The following is a 17,778-nucleotide window of genomic DNA, read 5'->3' on the forward strand; positions in this document are numbered from 1 at the left end:
TTCGCTGGGCAACAGCGCTGGTGAAGAGCGGCACGCGCACGAAGCAAGAGTGACAAGCCTTACGGCGACAGTCGAGAGGAAACCTCTCGAACAGCATAATACAAAGTAAACCCTTCCAAGCAGCATGACCGAAAGGAAACCTGTGCAAGAGGATATGCTCTTAACAAGGCTGAGGCAAAGAAGTCATTGCACCAACTTTTCCGAGACTTGGACAAGGAGATGACTTCTTGTGCCTACTTTTTTCTATCCCCCAAAAGTCATTACCGGCAAAAGTCACCACCTTCTTCATTTGGACTACGCTCTTAGGACGAACAGCGTCACGACGAATGCGGCATCGCTTTTTTTCGTACCGGCCTGACCGGCCGACCCGAGAGTAATCCTCATCGGCTTTATAGCATGCACCTGCTGGATGCGCGGGGCTCAGGTCCTTAGCGCACGGAATTTCTGGTACAAAACAGCATGACTATACTTGTTTAATAATGAATGTCGGCTGGACTTATTATAATCCACTGTACTTCCAGTTGTTAAACGCACCCCGTCCCGGTGCGACGCCACGTAGCAAATGACAGCGGCACCGTTCGAATAGCAAAAAGCGTAAGTCGCCTCCAACGCATTGACTGGCCATGTCAAGTTCACAGATGAGATCTATCGTCACCGATTTGACACGCAAGCGAAAAGAGCCAACACTTGTTCCACCGGCCGCAAACCGCAACCAGCAGCATGACACCCGGAAAACACCTGGAACACCCGATTTTTGCGGTTGTACGATACTGAATAGAGTTTGCAAAGGAGACTGTGTCCACCATACAGTATGCCACGACAGTGTCGTTGCTGTCAATGATGTGTCCTAATTGGTGACATAGCGTACAAGTTATTGTACAAAATGTCTTACCATACAAAATATGATCTGGACCCAATCCTGCATAAGTCGATACATCACCTTTTACAGGAAAGATAAATCAATGGTGCCAGGAAACTCTCTGAAGACAGACTCATAAAATTCAATCACATCTCTTTTTTCTTCCTTCTACTCAAGCTCCTCCACCTTCCTCGCCTCACCTTCAATAGGTTATGAGCTCAACGCAAGCCTCCACCGCTGACGACCGCGAGTTTCCGCGCCTCAATGGCCGGAACTTCATCATCTGGATGACCCGCGTCACTGCCGCCCTCGAAGGAAAGAACCTTCTCGGCTACGTCGAGCGTATCGACTACACCGGTGACTCCGACTACGAGTTCGACTCCGATGAAGAGCTCAACCCGGCACTGTCCGACATGAACGACATGTCCGCCGCGCTTGATGCTGCCGGTGCTCCCAAGGCCGACGAAATAGTAGGCTCCTCACCGAGCGAGTCCTCCTCTGATGCCAGCTCCGCAAGTTCGGATGCACCCACAGCCGGAGACGACGGCGATGTGGAAATGGGGCAGGAGAATCCCCCCGTTATCCAGTCATTCACTGCTCAGAAGCGGGATGAACTGAAGCGAGCAGAGAAGCTGAAGGCTAAAAGCCAGAGGCTGAGCTCGAAAAAGCTTCGACTCAACGAGGCAAAAGCAAAAGCTTTCCTTATCAAGACCATCGATGACCAACATGTTCTCATGGTCAAGGACAAGACTACTGCGTTTGAGATCTTCCAGACGATCTGTAGCAAGTACGAAGGTGCTGCCATTCACGGCGACCCGTATCATGTGCTATCATACCTGATGGCACTGAGGTATGAAGAAGGTTCAGACCTTACGGGGTTCATAATTGACATCGAATCTGCCATGAAGGTTGCCTCCGAAGCCACAAACAGTGTGCTCAGTGACGAACAGAAGTCACTCTACTTGTACCATGCGCTACCTGGAAAATGGAAGCAGCAACTATCGGTCTGGAAGGGTAGCAGGAAATTCATTCCCTGCGAAGAGCTAAAGCGTCACATCGAGGCCAAGGTGCAGCATGAACTGGCGAAAAACCGCTACACGCTCAAACAAGAAACACCCGAATCGTGGGAAACTCGAAACGAGCAGGCCCTACAGGCTTTAGCACCTGAACCAACCTTGGTTCAAGCTCCCTATCAAGAGAGCAAGGCTCTCATCTCAACGATGAGCTGTACATACTGCCTGCGCACCAATTACGATACTGTCGACTGCTATGTTCTACAGCGCCACCTACAAAATGGTCAGGTAAAGGCAGGAACGGTGCTTCCCGCCAACTTTAAGCTGAAACCTTCGTCCAATCAAGCTCGACAGCATCCTTACAAGGACGGTTTTGGCGGCAAGTCACGAAGCCAAAATCGGAATGACTACAAGAGCAAGCGGAACAGCAATCGAAACAGAAGCCAGAACGGCAACCAGAAGAATACATCTGGAAAATCCAAGAGTCACAATAAATTCCACGGTCGCCGCAAGGACACCGACTCCGACAACGAGTATGGAATCATAGCCATCACCACTCTGGACCTCAGACAAGAAACAGAGGCTGTAAGTCTCACCGCCCAAGATGCGGAGCATGACCCAGTGTGGACTGTCGACTCAGGCTGCACTCGCCACGTTACGTCCAATCCGAAGTGGTTTGAGAAGCTGATCCCAAGTGCTGGCAAGTCAATCACTGTCGGCGGCAATCACCAGATTCCGATAAAAGGAACTGGTGATGTCAAGATGACAATCAAGGACACGAAGGGAAAGGAACGAGAAATATCCTTGGCCAACGTGCTATATGCGCCCCAGCTGAAGTTCAACCTACTCTTCGTGCGCCAAGCCGTCGAAGATGATTTCAAAATCAACTTCCCCAACGCCAAGAAGTGCGTTCTGTTCTTCGCTAGCCGAACCAAATTTGAAGCCAAAATTGGTGAAGGGACTCGACTCTACCAGTTTCAAGCGATCCCGGCAACCTCAAGTCAGGTAGCCCATGTGGCCACTTCAGGTAAGCCTGATAATGTGTTACTTTGGCATAAACGAATGGGTCATCCTAACTTTCGCATTATGCAGGATCTGGCTAAAGCCAACACTGTCATGGACATGGGCCTGAAGGACTTTGATTCCAAGAAAGACTACTTTTGCTCTTCCTGCACATACGCCAAGGCCCATCGTAACCCATTCAATAAACGTACCGTTGAACGGGCAAAGTTCCCTCTTGAAAAAGTTCATTCTGATATGGCTGGTCCATTACCCGTCCCCACACTCTCGGGGTGTCAATATTTTCTGACCTTTATAGATGACTACTCACGGTACATGTTCATCTACATCATCAAGCGAAAGTCTGAGCTGTACGAATGCTATGAAGATTTTCGCAAGAAAGCACAAAACGTTTTTCGCGCTGATGTAGGCGAACTCCAGTTCAATGAGAACATACACGATGAAGAAGTTAGACATCTTCAAAGCGACAATGCCCGAGAATATGAGAAACTTGGAAAAATTATTTTTCAGAAGTACAATACGCACGCACTATTTACAAATGCGTACACGCCCCAGCAAAATGGAGTTGCAGAGAGGCGCATGCGTACACTACTCGAACGAACCAGGGCTTTCCTCATTGATGGTAACCTACCGCAGGTTCTTTGGGGAGAATGCGTCAAACACGTTGCTGACCTTCTGAACATTACTCCCAGCTCGGTAACCGATAAGGTCACCCCATACGAGAAATGGTTCAAGCGAAAACCATCCGCGCACTACATCAAAGTGTTTGGGTGTACTGCGTACGCTCACATCCCTGAGATACACCGCACAAAACTAGAACCACGTGCTAAGAAGTGCATGTACTTAGGACTCCCATCAAACAAAAAGGGATATAGACTCCTTGACACGAAAGAAAACCGTGTTATCTACAGCAGGGATGTTGTGTTTAGAGAAGACGAGTTCCCACACTTGGAATTCCTCAATACACCAGCAATCTCGGTCCAAAATGGCCCCGCACCGACGCTATCACCGTCGCTACCAACACCACAATTGCTACCTCCAATAGCCTCACTACTAAAACGCAGCGTCAATGCGCTTGCCGCGGAAGTAGTAGTAAAGATGAAGAAAGTCAAACACAAAACGAACGCTCAGAACGAGGATGAACACTCGTGTCTACTTGATGATCCACTCGACATTAACGAACGAAAAGAGCACCTCACTCATATCTACGCTCTATTGGCTATCAGACACATATCTGAACCAAAGACGTTCCTAGAATCCCAGAAACTACCAGAAGCACAACCATGGGAGAAGGCAGCCATTTGTGAATACAAATCATTGATTGACAACAAAACGTGGGTCCTCACAAAACTACCGATAGGGAGAAGGGCCCTACAGTGTCGATGGGTATTCGTTGTAAAATACAATGGAGACGGCAGTATTGAGCGCTATAAAGCCCGCCTGGTAATAAAAGGTTTTTTGCAAAAGTATGGCGTTGACTACGATGAGATATTCTCTCCAGTGATCCGCATGGAAGTGCTGCGACTTTTACTGACGATTGCAGCACTCCTTGACCTTGAGATCCATCAAATGGATGTTAAAACCGCTTTCCTGAACGGATACCTCGATGAGGAAATTTACATGCTGCAACCTGAAGGGTTTACTGTTCGTGGAAAAGAGCACTTAGTCTGCAAGCTTTTGAAGAGCCTATATGGTCTCAAGCAGGCACCTCGGATCTGGTATCTTACCTGTGCTCTTTTCTTCTCACCATGAAATTCCACAAACTCATCAAAGACCAATGCGTTTTCATTGGAGTTGTGGATGGAGCTACATGCTACATTCTAGTCTATGTGGACGACCTCCTCATCATAGCCACTACGCTTGATATCATTAACAACATAAAGAACGCTCTCAAGCAGCGCTTCAAAATGTCTGATCTCGGTGAAGCTCAATACATCTTAGGCTGGTCAATCATACGCAACCGTACGGACCGAACCATTTTCATCCACCAAGAGAAGTACGCTACCAAAGTCCTGGATCGCTTCTCTCATCTTGATGCACACCCGGTTGGTACACCCGCTGATCCCAGTGTGAAGCTGACGGAGGCCATGTGCCCCCAAACGCCAGAAGAAAAACATGAGATGAAAGCGATCCCGTACAGAGAGGCAGTTGGTAGCTTCATGTACTTAATGATGGGAACTAGACCTGATCTCGCATATTTTCTACGAGAAGTCAGTCAATTCCTGGTGAACCCAGGAAAACCTCACTGGAATGCTGTTAAGAGAGGATTGAAGTACTTAAACGGTACGCGCAATCTTGGCATCACCCTTGGTGGAAAGCAAAATCTAGAGCAGTATAAGTCAAAGCATTATCTCACTGCATACTCCGACGCAGACTACGCCAATTGCCCAGACACACGACGATCTGTGGGAGGCTATATCGCATATATGTGTGGAAGCCCAATTTCATGGCAATCGAGAAAGCACCACACCGTAGTTCTGTCCACAACAGAGGCAGAATACATAGCCCTATGTCACTGCATGCAAGAAGTTATTTTCTTAAAGCTTCTTTTAGTAGAGCTTAAACACGAAAGCTCACATGCTATTACCCTATTTGAGGACAATCAAAGTTGTATTAAACTTTCCTACAACCCAGAACTGCATGGCAGAAGCAAGCACATTGACATTCGGTATCACTTTGTACAAGAAAAAGTAGAGCGAAAAGAATTTGAAATTATGTACTGCAACACCAAAGAAATGGTAGCAGACATTTTTACAAAAGCACTATCAAAACCCCTTTTTATAAATCTAAGAGGGTCACTATGTAAGACACATATACAAAAATAAGAAAAAGAAAAAAAGGAAAAGAAAAATACTAATCGATATGTAAAATTTATACAGCACCAAGTTTTGTTAAAAGTAAATACGTATTATTTAAATCTTAAAGATTAGCAGGAGGAATGTCCTCAATTGAGTACACACCATCTACTGTCTCAAAGAAACTTGTCAAAAGCTCCTCCCGGTTAGGGAAGAAGTGATAGGTGTCGGAATCGATGAACACAAACTTGTTACCAACCCAGGCACGAGCGATACAATGCCATGTACCTGCTCGTTGCCCAGGCCGCCTACCTATAACCAGCAGAGCATTTTCGACTCAGCACGATGGAGGCAGGTCGCTTGGATCTGCTCTTGAGCCCCGACTTTGTGTTCAGGTAAATCAGCTGTTTCCGCCGCTTCTGCAAGCCCTTCTGCAACGCATCCATAGTGTAGGCACCGTAGCGTGGATGTCCATAATCCACACTTGGGCTCACCTCTACCAACCGAGCCAAAATAGGCCGCAACATGGCTGGGGTGATAAAATCCCTAGTTTGAAGAGCGTTGCTGATCGATAAGAGACCGCACATTGAGTACCGGTCCGACAGCATCTCTTGATGTTGGCACAAAACTGATGTGCGAAGACTGACAGGCATCTCTGTATACAAACGATAGTATATTAGTACTGTGCAAATCACATGAACCATAGCAGCAAAATATTGATTGCAGTAAATCAATATGACAAAACCCAAGGTTATTGAGACCAGTGGAGACGATTCGCTACCGAGTGAAACAAGTTCACTCAGAGCTAGCCCAGACTATAGCGTCAGGCGCGCATCGCACTAAGTCTCGCTCCCTTGAGGATTGCACCTTCAATACTTGCATGCAAATCAGAAGAAAACTGCACCTGTGCAAAAGTTGAAAGATCAGGAAATGAACACCTAATGCACTCAACGAGAACGATACGGAAGAGAAAGCAAGCGTATTTCACTGATACTTGAACTGCACGACGGTAAAGAACTTTGCGACCTTCGGAAAGGTATAGACATACTTTCTAGCAGCTCACTACCGCAAGAAACAGTCGATTATCCTCGAAGTAGTAATTTAAGTCAAAGTCCTCAACGTCTTGAATGCAAATCAGCTGCAATATCTGGGATAAGAACTGCCCCCAACTTGGGACACAGAGAGGCTGTCAATGATGTGTCCTAATTGGTGACATAGCGTACAAGTTATTGTACAAAATGTCTTACAATACAACATATGTTCTGGACCCAGTCCTGCATAAGTCGATACATCACCTTTTACAGGAAAGATAAATCAATGGTGCCAGGAAACTCTCTGAAGACAGACTCATAAAATTCAATCACATCTCTTTTTTCTTCCTTCTTCCTCCACCTTCCTCGCCTCACCTTCAATAGTTGCAGCAACACTAGGGCCGCGGAGTCGTGGAAGCGTACACACGGCCATGACTCCTTGATGATCGCAGTGTCTAAAGCGATTAAGTGGCTTTGGCTCATTAATCAATTCGCCTCCTCTCGGGCAACAACTTGGCTAAACCCTTCACACCAATCCACGATGGTTAAGTCTTTCTCGCCGTTCGTGACGTCTGCGGCTCTCCTCCTGGCGGTTGCCACCTCGGCTTCCTTGCCGAACGGGTCGTGGCCAGCCAGCAAGGGCACCGTGCAGTACTCAAAGGCCTACGTCGTCAAGGCTGGCGAGGTCTTCGACGGCAAGATGAAGACGTTCGAGCGCTCCGACGTGTCGTGCGAGGGCCAATCCGAAAGCGGGGCGGACACGGCCGTGTTCAACGTCGAGGCCGGCGGCCACCTCAAGAATGTCATCATCGGCAAGAACCAAATGGAGGGCGTGCACTGCGACAAGCACGACTGCATAATCGAGAACGTGTGGTGGGATGACGTGTGCGAGGACGCCCTCAGTGTCAAGAGCGGAACGGCGTCCAGCGTGACCAAGGTCATCGGTGGCGGGGCCCGGTACGCCGACGACAAGGTCATCCAGCACAACGGCTTCGGTACGGTCGACATCGACGGCTTCTACGGCGAGGACATCAGCAAGCTCTACCGTTCGTGCGGCACTTGTGGCAACAGACCCAAGAAGGTGTCCGCGTCCAACACGTACGTCCTCAACCCGACCAACGCCATCGTGACGGTCAACAAGAACTGGGGCGACCAGGCCACACTCCGCAACGTCTGGGTCAAGTCGAGCAAGCCCACCGTCAAGGTGTGCCAGTGGTCGCAGGGTAACGCCAACGGTGAGCCCAAGATGCTGGGCCACGGTCCGTCCAACCCTCTGTGCAAGTACTCGGAGAGCGACGTGCACATCAACGAGGACATTTCCGAGGCAGCCACGACTCCTTCGTCGCAAGAGGAGCAGACCGATGACGGTGACTCAGTCACGCAGACGGAAGCCACGCCGACGCCCACCATGAAGCCTTCCAAGAAGTCGAAGACCCCCCTGACCACGGCCCCCACCGCTGAGGAGAACGTTGAGGATGTCGAGCAGACCATCCAGCAGACCGTCAAGAACACGACGGCTTCCGTCCCGGACGGCACGTGGCCGGCCAGCACGGGCATCGTCCGCTACAAGAAGCCGTACACGATCAAGGCCGGCGAGGTGTTCGATGGCAAGATGCAGATCTTCGAGCGCTCGGACATCACGTGCTCGGGTGGTGAGGGCCAGAAGGACACGGCCGTCTTCCTCGTGGAGGCTGGCGGCACTCTGAAGAACGCCATCATCGGCAAGAACCAGAAGGAGGGCGTGCACTGCGACTACCACGACTGCACCATTGAGAACGTGTGGTGGGATGACGTGTGCGAGGACGCGCTGAGCATCAAGGGTGGCTCGGCGTCCAGCGTGACGACCGTGACCAACTGCGGCGCCCGCTACGCCGAGGACAAGGTGGTACAGCACAACGGCTACGGCACCGTCAAGATCAAGGGTTTCTTCGCGCAGGAGTTCGACAAGCTCTACCGTTCGTGCGGCACGTGCGGCAACATTCCCCGTAAGGTGACGGTGGAGAACGTGTACGCCATCGACCCGCTCGTGAGCGTCGTCACTGTCAACAAGAACAACAACGACCAGGCCACGCTCAAGAACATCTTCGTCAAGACGACGGACGGCAAGAAGAACGTCAAAGTGTGTCAGTGGTCGCAGGCCAGCAAGACGCCGTCGAACGTGGGCGACGGTCCGTCGGGCAAGCTTTGCCAGTACTCGACGAGTGATGTGCACATCAACGAGGATTGAACTCGTTGATATCTCACACAACAGAAGTGTATGGCCGATAGAAGTGAAGTAGTGAAGTGTAGTAGTATTTTGTAGTAGCGTACGTGCGAGCTGCGTTAAAGCTAATTGATGGTGTATTTGATAGAGAACATTCAACTAAACTCCTTAACATCTTACACTATGAATGTGAAGGATGATTAGATCGATACAAGCCAAGTGTACTACTTCTGAAGTAGCATTTTATTCCAATTAATCGCTGTCGGAAGCGAGCTTTTGTATCAGTATCATTGTCAATGATTCATTGGACAACAGAAAATGTTGACCGAAACTTACATGGCAGACATCTTCTCGTGGAGGAACATTGAATTCTGCAGAGCACGGTCGCATAATTCTCTTCAAAAAGCTTCAAAAGAGATGGGCAACTCGCTCTGCATGTTTGCTTGAAGATGGCAAGCTCGGTGCCAAAACTCGACTGTGTCGACGGTCAAGCTGTGACATTAGAGCCTTTAAGCTACATGTCATGATGATACCCCCTCCTGACTCCAGCATCTACTTACACAATCTTTTTTTCCAAGCCTTCACTCCCCGTTTCGCTCTACTGTTCAACCAGACGTAGATCGTGTTCATGATGTGCTTGAAGTTGCATTCATAGTTGAGGTTTAGCTACAGGGCAGATGCTTTCCTTCTCTTTGCTTAAACACTCAATTCATTCTCATTTTTTTCCTGCTACAACTCAACTCAAGTTCCTACAACTACAACTCAAGCGGAAACAAGTGCGTCTCCACAACTTCGTGACAGTTTTAAATCTATTGAAGCGATTCTAGGCGACTTCGAAAGCATGGTTATGCGCAATCGGAGCCCCAATCCAAGACCCCGGCAACAACGTCGTCGGATGCGAGATGAGAACGCAACGGCCACCGCAAGTGCACCGACCGAAGCGGCTCCATCTCAAGATGCCAACTCAACTGGGACGCAAGCGGCACCAGCTACTCAACAAGCAACCCGTTCGCCGGATGGCGTTGCCATGCTGCAGCAAATGTTCCAGGCCTTCTTGACGAGCACGCAACAGCAACAGCAGTTTCTGAGCCAAGTTATCGCGCAGCAAACGCAGACGCAGCAGCAAATGCTACAGCAGCAAGTGCTAATGCAGCGTTCGCAGAAGAAGAAGGGCAATCCTCCATCATTCAACGGGCAGACAACTGATGACCTAGAATTATGGATCTTCAGTACTGAGCAGTACTATGCCGATTGCCAATCGGACATGGAGGGCAACACGTCCGTGTTCGTGGACATGATATTTGCCAACCTTGGTCCCACGGCTAAAACCTGGTTCCGCGACTTTAAGATGTCACTCGGAAACCAGCCAGCAACATGGGCCATTTTTAAGGCCAATATTCTTGAGAGGTTTCGCGACAGCGACTTCGAGCACAAGGTGCTGTCAAAGTTGCACCAGCTTCGACGCACAGGGTCCCAGCAAGAGTACACGTCGCGATTCCTACACTTACCCTCGCAGTTAGACCAAGACGTTCGTCAAACGTTGGTACTACCAACAGCACTTACCAGAAGACGTCAGCAGCTTCATCTTTCAACATGTGCCGAAGACGCTGCAGGACGTTATCGAACTCGCTCACCGCTACGCTGACTCCCGCCCGGCCAAAACCGCAACGGCAGGCCTCAACAACCGAAAGAACGAGGCCAAAACAGCAAGTGCCACTGGTGGCCAAGGAAACAACACGAAGCCGCCTGCTACCGCAAGTTCCTCTGGAGAAACAAAGCAGGCGTCCACAAACGCCGCCGGCCGAGTGTGTGAGTATTGCGCCAAGCCTGGTCACACACGCGCCGTCTGCCGCAAGCTCAAGACGAACCAGCGGGCCAATCAACAAAAAACCTAGACGGCTCGGTGGGGTGGCAACCCACTGAGCCTACAACGGTAGTCAAAGATGGCAGTACTTTGGCTACGGTGGCCCCGTCGAAGCGACTTTGTTATCACTCAGATGATGGCAAGTCGCGTTCGACAAATCTATACTGCTACTTGCCTCAATTGGGGCGCATTCTAAACGCTTCGGTTGAGATGTTCATCGACAACGGTGCTTCGTTCAATGCGATAGCACCGCAAGTGGCACATCGCTTGGGCTTAAGGTGACTTCACACAAAAAGCCTCTCCGTATAACTATCGGCAACAACCAGCGGATCGCGATTCCTCGGAAAACTGTAAATTTTACGTTGTAAATGGATGGATTTGCTCCTGTACACAACGGACGCTTTCGCGATGGAGATTCCGGAAGGTAAACACGTCCTACAAGGTATGCCATGGCTTGTAGAAGTTAATCCCGACATTGATTGGAAGTCGCGGGCGGTCAGTTGTCGTGGAACTACAGCGGCACTCTCGTTCACGCAGTGCGTGCGAGCCACCCCAGCTTGCCATATTGGTGGCAGGCGACGTGGAATGGGACATCGATCGGTTGGACGATCTAATCACGAGGACACGCTACGTTACTACGTAGCTCACGCTTATGAGGCAAAGCATGGCGAGACAAAGGTGATCAGTGCTAAGCAATTCCGGAAGATGAAGAGCGCTGAGGGTGATTTCTGCTTTATGGCTCAGCTGGAGCAGCCGTCCGATAAAGCTAAACGACAGGCTTCCAGTGACTGGGACAATTTTAAAGGGCACGTCGCGGAGTCTGTACTACTCTAGTACAAGGATAAAGTGTTTCGCTGTCAGCTCCCAAGTGTTCCCCCACTCGCTCAACGGATATCGAGGCCGAGATCGAACTGGTGGACGACAACCCCATCGCTCGTAAACAATTCCGACCTAGTAACGACATGAAGGCAGCCATACGTGAATGGACTGATGAAATGCTCAAGGCTGGTATCATTCGCCCTTCAACGTCGGCGTTCTCATCCCCGACGTTTTGCGTGCGCAAGGCCGTTGGCTGGAGAATTGTGCATGATTTTCGTGCGATTAATGCTAGGCTGCGCATTCCAGCGATTCCTGTGCCACGAAAGGAGGATATTTACGACGCGATGGCGGGCTCACACTGGTTCTCGGCAATGGATTTGCTATGGGGATTTTTTCAAGTCAGACTTCGGGAAAAGGACATCCCATACACGGCATTTTCGACGCCTGATGGACTGTTTGAGTACTTAGTGACACCGATGGGGCTGGCGAGCAGCCCAGCTGCGTTCAACCGGCTCATGCAGACTATCTTCAGCGACCAGTCCAAGTTCTGCCGTGCCTATTTTGATGACTTGTTCGTTTTTACGAAGAACGTCGACATCGCCGAGCACCTGGATGCACTGGATAGGGTGCTAGAACGCTGCGTCGAGGAGGAACTTTACGTGAAGCTGGCCAAGTGTACGTTTTGCTCTGCGGAGATCCCCTGCTTGAGTGATTTTTCGGGCGTAACGGTGTTCGAATGGACCCTGACAAAGTTCGCATCATTCGCGAATGACCTGTTCCTAGACGAAGAAGCAGGTTCAGTCCTTCCTTGGTACATGTGTGTACGTCTCGAAGTTCTGCAAGAATTTCGCAGAATTGGCAGCTCCACTCACTGACGCAACCCGAGGTAAATCTGCCCACGAGAAGGTTACTTTCTCTCCAGACCAGCTCGAGTGCTTCCACAAGCTGAAATCCGTTTTGCCTTCACCACCAGTACTAGCACATCCCGAGTTTTCTCGCGACTTTTACGCGCGTATGGACGCCAGTGACTTTGCGGTAGGTGGCTATCTGTTTCAAGTCGACAGTGAGGGCAACGAACACATTATCGCATTTGGTGGACAAAAATGACGTCGGCAGAACTGATGTATCCCACCCGAGAAAAGGAGCTCTTGGCTGCACTACATGCCATGAGGACTTGGCGGGTTTATCTCCTGGACCGACCATTTTACATCAATACGGACCACAAAACATTGCAGAGTATCCTGGAGCATAAAACGTGTTCTCAAAGGCTCGCACGTTGGCTGAACGAGCTCGGCCTATTTTTTGCTGGATCCCTGGAGATACAAATGTGATCGCTGACATGGTTTCTCGTAATCCATCCTTCCATCCCGCAGAGTCAGCTCACTTCGTGTGAGCAGATTTACTGAGGCAGCTGACAGCTACTCAAGCAAATCTCGATAGCGAGGAGGTCCAGCTTCGATACATGCGGGGTCGGCCTACTATTCTTCAGCAATGTGTCAATTTGTACAGCGAAGATGAAGTATTTGGCGACCTGTACAAGTTTCTCAACTGCAGCACGAACCCAATGGAGTCACCGCCAGTCCAGCTGAATCGAACTCTTCGAGCCAACATCCGACACTTTTTCGTTGAAGAAAAAGTCCTGTATTTCCAGCCCGATCCTGCCTCCGCGCGGCGAGTATGTGTACCGAGCGATACTGACCTGAGAAACAGTATTCTATTTGAGAAGCACAACGCGGCTACTAGTGGACACCCTGGCTGTTTAAAGACTTTGTTAGCTGTCCAAGAGCAGTTCTATTGGCCACACATGGAGCGGACTGTCAAACGCTACGTTCGTTCTTGTGAAATGTGCCAGCGAGTAAAAGCTTCTCATCGCAGGCCAGCGGGATTGCTCCATCCGCTGAAAATTCCTCGCAATCGGTGGTCAGAGATTTCTATGGATTTTGTTACCGGCCTTCCTAAAGCCCGTCGTTCGAAGTGTGATGCTGTCATGGTCATCGTAGACCGACTCACGAAGCGAGCCCACTTCATTCCTACTACTACTACCTGTACGGTCCAGCAAGCAGCTTAGCTTTTTCGTGACAACTACCAGAAACACCACGGATTACCGGTCAGCATTGTCTCCGACCGTGATACAAAGTTCACGTCCAAATTCTGGTCTCAACTCATGGGGTTTCAGCAGACCCAGTTGCGCTTGAGCTCGGCCTTTCGCCCTGAGACCGACGACAGACTGAAAAAACCAACCATTTTGTTTCGGACTACCTGCGCGCATTTGTGGATCCTCGACACGACAACTGGGACGACTTACTTTCGCTGGCCGAATTTGCGTACAATGCACGTGTCCATTCCAGCACGGGCATGTCGCCTTTTGTGGCCGATATCGGGTACAACCCTCGCTCCGTCGCCGATTTGGCCATTCCTTCATCTTCACGAGCAGCTCTGCAATTTGTACAGCACCAACAAGTTGCTTTGCAACAGTGCAAGGACTCACTTGAGCAGGCTCAGGCTTCAATGAAGTATTTTCATGACCGCAATTTTCCCGACTACAAGTTTGCTCCCGGTGATCAAGTTCTTCTTGATACTACTCACCTTGACTTGCATCATCTTTACGTTTCCGGCAAGCGTAAACTCGCTCCACGATACATCGGCCCATATCCCGTGTTGAAGCTTACCACACCGGATACCTACCAGGTTCAGCTCCCACCCGGGCTCAAGCTGCACAATGAGTTCCACATTTCTTATCTCCGACCGTACGAGTTCGACGCCAACCCACGACGGCTGAACGATGTTCTCCGACTACTTCCCTGTGAGGGTCACGAGGGATTTCAGGTGCAGCGTATCCTAGATCGTCGCGTGCTCAAAGGCATTATTCAGTACAAAGTCCGCTGGTACGGTCGTGACAACAAGGATAGCTGGGAGCCGGAGTCCGAGTTGACACAAGCAAGCGGGCTTATCACCAATTTTCTACAAGATCTACAGTCAACTTCGCGTAGATTGCGCTCTGGTGACCCCTGACTTGTTTCGGAGGAGAGACTGTCATGATGATGCCCCTCCTGACTCCAGCATCTACTTACACAACCTTTTTTCCAAGCCTTCACTCTCCGTTTCGCTCTACTGTTCAACCAGACGTAGATCGTGCTTGAAGTTGCATTCATAGTTGAGGTTTAGCTACAGGGCAGATGCTTTCCTTCTCTTTGCTTAAACACTCAATTCATTCTCATTTTTTCCTGCTACAACTCAAGTCAAGTTCCTACAACTACAACTCAAGCGGAAACAAGTGCGTCTCCACAACTTCGTGACACTACAAGTTTTTGCAACGACAAACTCTCGTTGGAAACTTTCGTTACGAACATTCCAAATGACAGCATAAACAATAATTTACTGTACGAAACGAATCAAATCACATCGGAAACTTCCCCTAGGCTGCATCTTAATGGAAGATAGCGACTGCTCCCAAGACGACCTGCTTGGCTATGGCGCTACTGCATCTATCCAGCTTGGGCAAGGAGAACCTTCACCTGCCCCAGAAGAAGTTGAAGAAGCACAGCACCCGCATGCGTCTGAAGACGAGGGTCTTATCTGCGAAAAAGTGGTGGAACTTGAGCAGCGCTCCCGCCTTACCGCTTCCAGCGACAAGGCCTTGCTGACTGAGGTTCTAGCTACACCACCGTTTGGTGCTAAGCGAAAAGAAGTAACTGAGGGTGGAAAGGTGTAGCCAATCAGATGAACAGCTCTCTAGCGGCAAAAACTTTGGTTTACGCGCGTGTCGTGATCGTACCGCTTCTCTTAAAGAAATTTGCTGCCCAAAAGAAGCAAAACGAATCTGCAAGTGGACTTAGCGAAGTGCATACGGACAACGACGACATTTTGGAGCAGTTATTACAACTGAAGGAGGCCACTGCCGCTCAAAATCAGAACAAGAAGCAAGAAGCAGCTTCTATGGCCCAAGAACTGGAGACGGATGGGCAGTGACGCATGATGGCAGCAGAAAAAAAGGTATAAGTGATTATCTTTCAACTAAATTAAATTGTTTAACGAATGTATTTTGTGTTTAACGAGTTGCAGAAAGACAGTAGAGTGATACAGGAAAGCCAAGTGGGAGTAAGCACCGCCGCTTTTCAACGTTGCTCGATAACGAGCTGGAGGAGGCATGTGACGACTGGTGAGAGCACGGCGCAGAGGAACAGCGACGAGGAACGAGTCGCGTGGTGAGGAGCGAAGCGGAGGAGGGCGGCGAGAGTCCAACGATGGGGACTCGAAGGTAAGGCTTAGGAGGCAGCTGATGTGCCTCGAAGAAGGTAAATTGGAAAGTGAGATTGAAATCGTTAGTTGTTTGTAGGTTACGAGGAAGTGCTTGTTAGCATTCCCTTGGTATCCTATGTAAGATATATGCATTTCACTATACTAGATTCTAAGTAGTCCTTGAGTCGAATCTTGAAGTAGCGTAGCGTAGTAGTGAGCCGCGGTTCATTTGAACCGGGTCAAAATCTTCAATGTGAATTCAAATGAAAAATAATGACTGTCAATGAAATTCCATGTTTGGCAATACTCATCCAAACATGGTGATTGCCTTCCGGTCAGGCGCTTGTCTGCCTGGCCGCTCATTGGCAACTTAAGAAGACAGTTGGCAGTCAGCAAAGACAAGAAGGAAGGAAATAGAAGAAAGTAGGACGCATTGGTACCAACGTCATGGCCTTCGCTGGCTGTGACGCTGGTGCGTCGTTACAAGGCATCCCAGCGACGTAAACTGGAGGAACAAAAGGTCGAACTTCATAAGGAGGAGCTACAGCTGCGTCGTAATGAGTTGGAGCAACAGAGGCTGCAACAGGAGATGCTACACCAGCATATGCAAAATCAAGCTGCTCAAATGGAGTCGATCTTTAAGTTGCTAGCTGAAGCTATTACCAAGAAAGATAACTGAACCAAAGGGCCAAATGCGAAAGAGAAAAATAGTTTGTTAACGTCGGTGGATCTAACTCAAATATTTACTGTTGCTGTTTCCCTCGCGCATAATGGTAAAGCAATTTGTTAATACAATTACAACTTTGTAAAGTGTCGTCACAGGAGCTCCACCCAGGTACATCTTCCTCTTATAGTCGACACCCGCCCAGAAGCTAACTACCTGACCGTAAGACCATTCAACCGTGGCTCTGACCTCCGCCGTGGAGGCATTGATCGCAGTTTGAGCTGGTGTCAGACTTGATCCCTTAAAAGGCGAAACAAACGCGTCCGTTCGACCATATGCTTGATCCACATATATAAAGTAGCCACAAAATCTTTCATTCGCACTTATGCGTTCCTCTAGCCCCGATTGACGCAACAATACAGCGACATGCCTCCACCCTTTCAACGGTCCGTAAAGGTGAAAGATCATTCCATCGGGAGTGACGACGCTCTGGAATTTTAGCCCATGCTTTCTTTTGTGGTGGGAATGCAAACTTAGCTGGTCTCGAGCTCCTCCCGGTCGGCAAATGCCCCGTACAGTCCCATCCACGAAACCCCAAACACAGTCTAGCTTGCCTCCTTGGTTGCAAATAGCTTCACTAAACGTTTGCAGTCTAGAACTAGCATATTCTAAGTCCCCCAGTAGTAATTGACCACGCTTCTCACTAATCAATCCGATGACAAAGTAGAAAATACTACTTAGAGCACTTGGCCACCTTCCGTAGATTGTAGCCATATGCATCCATCTTGTAGGGTACGCTAGACGGTGAAGTGTGATACAGAGGCCATCTAGCCCACTACAGCATGCACGCGAGTGCAAACCTGTCCCGATCACTTCCGGTAACTCAAACGAAGCTTGTAAACGTCGAAGCTGTCGGTGGGTGAATCTATAGAAGGTCAGGCATGTGCCGTCGGTGACGTCGCTGATATGAAATCGAACACCTAGTAACGAGAACCGAGGTTTTGAGTCATAGAGTAGCGTCAGCCTCCGATAACGAAGTCTGGAAGCGGTCTCCCAGTCACATGTAGTCGTTTCATCCGTGAGGCATCCAGCATCTCCCTTGCCACGCGACGGCACTCGAGAACGTCGTCGTCGCTGTCCGATTCCATCTCGTTTGGAGGGCGTAGATTTGACACTAGCTATCAACTGATTCCGTTTCTTTGTTGAGAGCGCAACGCAACTTGTCACCCTCAGACAATAACACGAAACGAATAACAACAAAATTTATCAGA

General features: G+C 49.5%; 1 protein-coding gene across 1 annotated transcript; it reads left to right on the forward strand.

Annotated features, from left to right (window-relative positions):
- Positions 1 to 7,541: 7,541 nt before the first annotated feature.
- Positions 7,542 to 8,748, forward strand: PITG_17210 (polysaccharide lyase, putative; the record flags this gene model as incomplete). The annotated part of the gene is made up of 3 exons (XM_002897042.1): positions 7,542 to 8,015; positions 8,214 to 8,677; positions 8,721 to 8,748. 3 exons carry the CDS (start codon positions 7,542 to 7,544, stop codon positions 8,746 to 8,748), a joined length of 966 nt encoding a protein of 321 aa, XP_002897088.1.
- Between the last annotated feature and the right edge of the window lie 9,030 nt (positions 8,749 to 17,778).

This window comes from Phytophthora infestans, genomic scaffold, assembly GCF_000142945.1.
Source record: "Phytophthora infestans T30-4 supercont1.50 genomic scaffold, whole genome shotgun sequence".
NCBI lineage: Eukaryota > Oomycota > Peronosporomycetes > Peronosporales > Peronosporaceae > Phytophthora > Phytophthora infestans.